Raw genomic sequence first — 6,839 nt, 5'->3', positions numbered from 1 at the left:
ACTATCAAAAACTATGAAAATACATTGTAGAAACAGTTCTCTTTTACAAACAGTAATTAGATAGAGCTAAGGAAAGTTTCAAGTTTCTTCCCTGTGCAAGACAAACATGCCTCACTTATTCTTACAATAATGTTATGAAGAAGCCATTCCTCACTATAAACGATCCCTTAGCAACTACGAAAGCATATGATGTAGAAACCATTCTATACGACATATTTAATTAGATAAAACCAAGGAATGAACTAACCAACTTCACAGTGCAACACAACAGGTTTCAGTTATTCTAACAATAAGATAAAGAAGGCATTCCCTATCATAAAGGAATGTTAGAAATTGCCCTGTTTTCAGGAACAGAATCGGCAGCAAGGTGTGCAATATTAAAAGGATACACTTCTTCCGGATGCTCTGAGTAAAAGGCCTTCCCCACTAAGATCAAATACGCCGCGGTGCTGCAGTGTACACCATCGTAGTACATGTATTCATCCCTGTTCTCGCATGGTGTGCTCTCTGATACGCATGCAAGCCCTGCTGCGGAACCTGTACTGTTTGTAACGCAACAAGCCTTGTCCACCACCCGAAATCCTAGCAAAGAAAATTTATGCAAGCACCATTTACTGACAATATTGACAAACTATAGGCTCGTTAAAAAGCTTCATTTTGAACCTACAAGGGCAGGTTCGCTGTGCGGATCAGTGTCCGAGGCCATAGTAGTCGCTTGTTGTCTTGTTGACAACTATACTGCTATGTGTCAGCCACTTATCTCGACTCACTTAGTTTTTTCTTCAGCAACAAGAAGTCACATGTAAGAGGGGGGACTTGATCACATTCCTGAGCACAAAACCCTGTGGCTGGTAGCTACGCCCGCCATGGTCAGGGATTTGGAAGGAGGTAGTGCCTACGTGACCAGACTCAATTATTTGTCCTGCTAAAAAAAAGGAAAACTAGGGTGAGCCTCCCAACATGCTCTACAAGGACGATGTGTCTAATACTGAGCCCTGGTTTAGGGCCTGAATCGCTTCATGATACCCATGTTGATCCTTATTCACGACCAATTAATTAGCCTTACTTCTAAGAAACTTGGTTGCATGATGGCCCATTTATATGATTCAACTCTCATCCAAGGCCTGCACCTTGTCATTGAGATGAATGGTTTTCAAGAGCTGAAAACTGGCATGCAGTTCTTTGCATACACATTCAGACCATTCCTTTTAAAAACTGGTTTCAATTTTAACTTAGTGGTGTTGATTAGGTCAACCGTGGCATGTTCGTGGGCTCATAAAAGCAATGTGAAGTGAACTCAAACTATTCTTCCGATTCATAGTTCCTGATACGTCCCTTTTTTGAGGGAGATTTATCTGTGACATACTCATTAGGAGATTAGATGGGCAGTCCCACTTGCTGGGCGATCGACATAGGCAAGTGAAAAGTTCCTATTCACCTTTTAGTCCAATGGTGTCAAGATAGAACGGAGTAAGAGGGCACAAACTGATCATCATTTTCGAAGAAGCTGGATACAACTTAAAATAAAAGATGTGTCTTACCCTCTGGTGCAGGATTCCTATAGATATCATAGAGAATTTTGTAGGCATTGACATGCACAAAGTTGGCTGCTGGCATATCTTGCTTAAGCGTGTCCACTAAAGATCTGAGCAACTTGTTGAATGATTGAGCCCCAAAATTCAAGTCCTCCCTGCATGTGTAATTGTTACCAGGCAGGTAAGCTGGGTTGCACCCAAGTGGTGTCGCACCAAAAAGCACGAACTTTCGGGCTCCTAAACCATACAGCTTCTGCGGGGCAAAAATTGCGCAGCAAGATTAAGAAATCAACAGAAACTGTTTGAAGGGCAAGAAAATTATTTCAATTCCAACAAAATTTTGCTCCATCACTATCAACACCTTCGTGCTTAATTAGTGTGTAGACAGCGTTCTATGTTGATAAGTTTCAGTGTCCTTTGATGTCTAAACAGGATTACAGCTATTAGTCTAAAAAGGTAAAACGTGGCACATCAAAGCCCTAATACCTCGCAAAGGGACCAAAGGCTTAGCAAGAAAGAAAGCCTGTCAAGTGGTCTACACTTGACTGACTTCGGTTCGCCAGTTCAGGCTCAACTCCTTATTAATAAGATCTTAAAGTTGAAAGAGGTTAACAATTTAGTTCTCCGTAGTGCAACTACAGGAACAAATTTACCGAAGATCTGCCAAACCCAAACTTGCCAATCAGAAAAAACAGAAGCAAAAGGTGTTTTATGTGAAAAAGGATCCCTGTTTTGTGGCCCATATGTTCAATTCCAAAAATACTCAATGCCTTATGTGATTTTACAAGTTAGTTCCCTCGTAGCAGTTGAACTCTTAGTGCTTATCAGTCTATTAAGAACTGTTGAAGTAAATACATCTAACACTTTGCTTGGACAAAGAACTACATATATGCTTATTGTTCTGAATTCCCCAGTGAAAGGTCATCTCTTAAAGCGACCTTTCACAAAGCAAGTAAACTGCATATATGCGAATTTAATGTTCTAATTGAAACCTAGAGTTAGTTTTAAAAACATAAGTATTTAAATTTCACATCATATTATAGAAGGATTACGAACATTCATTCCTTTTTGGTTTAGGTTCATGTACACAACCAGAAAAACTTGATTTGGTATAGACTCTTAACATTTGCCTTTGAAGGGCAAGTTCCATACAGGTAAAGTATATCGACGGGAAACTGAGCAGAAAAAATGCACGAGGACTTACATTACAAATTGGTTTCCAAGAATGCCAGCCTTTTGCAAAAGTGTATATACGTTGTACAAGAACTGGACTATAATTTTTTAGATTCAACAAGGACCCTTGCTAGCCGCTAAGTACGGTTAAGGTCATTTTGAAAGTGGACCAGGTCCACATGTCATGCACTGGAACCTGGAACCTGTGTACTCTGTACCTTAGTGCACGCAACCATCTCTCGTAGAGTATCCTATTTTTAGCTACCCTATTCAGAAAGGACAAAGAAGAAATCCGCAAACCTTGATTTGTAAAGTGTAATTTCCCATGACGAGCTGGAGATCGTCTTCGCATTCTTCCTCTCCGATAGGTCTCTGACACAGTTCAATACAGTCGTTTCCTCCAGCATTCAACGCAAAAATGCTCCTTTTCAGGTGCAAGGACAGCTGGGTCTTGTTAAGGAGTGCACTCAACTCTGGAACGGTTGTATTCTCAAACAGCTTGATCTGGTTGTTCATCGATATAAATTCAGACTGCAACAATGGTACATGCTTGGTTAGGTAAATTAATATACATACATATATATATATATATATATATTAATTTTCTTAAAGTATGCATAAGGAGGGAGCAACAAGAGCTCCTGCACTAAAAACATATGACAACGCTGACTTCGCTCCTTTGTAATCAAACGGCAATTGGTCGGTTAAAGCCTACGTACATTAGGATAATCAAGAATCCCGGCGCCGGCAGAGGCATAGTTAACTCCATACAAGATCATTTCGCCTTTGGTCTTGGGGTCGAGAACGGCAGGAAGGAAACGAGGAAGATCCAAAAGCCTGGCAAGCACATCGCCTGGATTCATTCCATTTGTAAATCTACCAGTAGGACCAGTTGGGAAATCAAATCCATAGGGAAGAAAACGAGTGGTTGTTTCATTGGGAAGCAGAATGGCATTATTTCCGTTGTCGACATTAGAGTCCCCAAACACAAACAGGGCTGGGACGACCTGTGCCTGAGATGGAGAAAAATGAAAGAAGAGAAGGAGCCCGCTGAAGAAGAAGAAACAGCAGCAGTGATGGATTAATGATCTTGCCATTCTTGTACGCAGAAGATCGCCCTTAGCACCTGAACAAGTAGTGTGCCGGGATGTCATTTTATAGACCAAAGAGGGAAAGGTTGATCGGCGTTCTGCCAACAACTATTTGAAAACTCATAAGAAAAGACACAATTACACGGAATCATCTCTTTCTAAGTTTATTAATTTCTCTACTAGCAACAATGGGGTTATTTTCTTATTCTCTTTTGTTATTTGACTTTCGAAGCTGATGCAGGAGGTACACCGGATGCTTTTTGACCCATATTCTATTTCTTTTAGATTTTTTCTTGCAGCCATTTAGATTTCTGTTCGATGGGATGCAGTAAGAATGCACATAATTATAATTTTATAGGATCCAACATGAATATCCATTTTCAATTAGGAATTTTAGTATATTTGAATCTCATATTTTTGTAAATTAGTTAAGGAGTTGCTTTAGGTTATTATCAATTGGTAATGTTCATCAAAACAGAAATTTACCGTCTACCAAATTCTTGGCGATTGAGTTCCGCCCAGGTTGATGAAAGGGATTAACACCTCCCATTAATTTTCCCTTCTGTTTCTTGTTGTCCAATATTTCCTTCTATTTCCCACTTTCTCTCCATTTCCTCACAATCACCTTACTTACTTTGCCGTTTTCCTGAATGACCTTAGATTACTTCAACGAACTAAAACAGAATTCGAATACGAGTTTGCATCAGATATCTTCACGGTCTACTCTTCCTCTAGCTGGGTTAACTTGTCAATGTCACGTTGGTGCAACGTCTGTGCTCGAAACTCATAGAAGAAACAAAAGGTAGGGATTTTCCTTGCCGTTCGGTAAAAGCATGGTAATTTCCCAGTCGATAGAGGGGCCTCAAGAGTTTTATTGACTGAAACCCTGATACTTTGAGGGCTTCTCGACCGTCGAGAAAGGAATAAAAGTCAAGATTTAGGAGTTGTGATGGGCGCCAAGTTAAGGACACCTCATACTATTCTGAGTAGTCAGTCAGGTACAAGAGTTCATGTAGGAATTAAATTCGTCCCTGTTGATTGCAGAAGAGTTGCAGTTTCATCCTGTTCAAAAACAAAGCTCGTGGAGCAGTTGCACATTTTCTACGTTATATGATCTCCATCGGCTTGACGTGACCATCCACGGCAGCCATCGGAAGAACTCTTTCGTTCTTATACAGGTCCTTACAACGCATTAGCCTTCCGGTTGCTAGTTTCACTCAAATTGGTGTTTTCTTGAGATCGTGGCAACACTTTTGGTTTCGTGATTTTTGACAAGAAAGGGATCTCTGGAAGACGAAGCACGAAGCAAAAACTCAGAGCACGCGATTCACCGGCATATATCTGTCATAAGAGGCACGTTCAAGGGTTAAAGTCGATCCTTCACCGGCAAACTTCATCCAGGCCCCGCCCAATAAGAGTCGCGCCGGTCATGTCTGAAACCCAAACTCGTACTCGGACCGAACCATGCTTGGTTAAAATAATTTAAAATAAAAATAAAATATATTTTTATAACAAAATATATAATATTAATAAAATAAAAATAATATTAAAAACTGATCATAGCCAATCGAGCCCCATCGAGTCGAATAACGGGTACGGTCGACGACTCGATGCCCCCCTCTAGCGGCTAAGTTTTACCACGGAATTTTATTATATTTTGTTAACGATAGATTCATTTGCACAAAATTCCCGTTTTTTTCTTCTTACAGAGGGCGTTGAGTCCAATCTTGCATACTGTTGGATTGAATCTATATTTGAACAGAGATTGGGTTATATCTTAGCCATCCCTTCCTCAATGCCACGTCTCATAAAAAAATTAATAGTTATAAAATAATAATAATAATAATAATAATAATAATAATAATAATAATAATAATAATAATAATAATAATAAGGCGTTTCCTCTCAATCGACTACATCCTCTGATATTGGTCTAGTCCACCGAGTCTAATTCTTATTGGTAAATGAATTGGTAAATAAAGTATGATACCAAATTTCAAGTTGCACATTGTTAATGCTGTTTAATCTTTTATAATTTCAATTTATACTCTTGTAAAACTTTAGTACTCAGGTTCTTAAAGGGCCCGTTTGATGGCATGGAAGAATTTAGCGTGGTAAATTTACCATGGTAAATTTTTCTGAAAAAATTTACAACATGAAATTTCTCCCTCTTCTAATTTGAGGCTCTGTTTGATGACAGGATAGTTTTTTGAAGAGTAAAATTAACCCTGTTTGATATTGATGATGTAACGTATGAAAGACTTTTTTCGGGACCGTTAGTAGTAGTTGTTTTTTTTTTCCTCCAAATTCACGTGGAAACAAATTGGAAGGTGATCTTCCAAAACAAACAAAAGTTGAGGTTTACACCTAAGCATACTATTTGAATGCATGGCAGTCTCTCTATTTGAATGCAGTACAGACAAAAATTATGTAAACAAGAAATTTGATCGTTGCAATTCCTAGCTTCATTCCTTGCAATAATAGCTTCTATTTCTTGCAGAGACACAAATTCACAACAAAGGAATCTCACTGCATTTGTATTGGTATAAACACAAAGAAAAAGAACAAAAAAACGCTTTGCTGTTCAAGTGCTCAAATATAGCACTGAGTATAAAATAAGCCAGAAATTATGGAATTCCACTAGAGTATATGCCGAAAATAGTTTGCGATATCACAAAGTTTTATGCACATACTTACAAGCGCACACTGGATCGAATGGTCGTCAACCAAAGCGTCCAGTTTAAGGGAAAAAGAATGAATTTGTGAACCAAGGCCAATCCAACAGACTCGAACAAGAATTTAGGACGCTGACTAAGGTAAATGAATTAGGAATATGATCGGAATCACGAAGCATACGAATGAATAGTTTTAGGCCTTCCTCACCTCGACCATTCTGAACGCATCCTGCGATGATGGTGTTCCAGGAAACTTCATCTCGCTCCAGTTTAGACATTTTGCCAAACAACTGGAGTGCATCTGTGATCCTTCCACAGTCAGCAAAACCCATCATCAAAATGTTCCAAGAGAAAGTGTTCCTTTG

The 6,839-nt window shown here is 39.1% G+C and overlaps 1 protein-coding gene across 1 annotated transcript; it reads right to left on the bottom strand.

The window, feature by feature from the left end:
• Nucleotides 1-230: 230 nt before the first annotated feature.
• LOC116256691 (GDSL esterase/lipase At1g29670-like) lies at nucleotides 231-3,813 on the bottom strand. The gene is made up of 4 exons (XM_031633104.1): nucleotides 3,428-3,813; nucleotides 3,009-3,239; nucleotides 1,542-1,788; nucleotides 231-582 (listed from the first exon to the last, which is right to left on the bottom strand). The coding sequence occupies exons 1-4, from the start codon at nucleotides 3,803-3,805 to the stop codon at nucleotides 314-316; spliced, it is 1,125 nt and encodes a 374-aa protein (XP_031488964.1). The 5' UTR covers nucleotides 3,806-3,813; the 3' UTR covers nucleotides 231-313.
• Nucleotides 3,814-6,839: the final 3,026 nt, after the last annotated feature.

This window comes from Nymphaea colorata, chromosome 6 (assembly GCF_008831285.2).
Source record: "Nymphaea colorata isolate Beijing-Zhang1983 chromosome 6, ASM883128v2, whole genome shotgun sequence".
NCBI lineage: Eukaryota > Viridiplantae > Streptophyta > Magnoliopsida > Nymphaeales > Nymphaeaceae > Nymphaea > Nymphaea colorata.
Note: the sequence above shows the minus strand (reverse complement) of the source record. Positions and strands in the feature narration are given on the sequence as shown.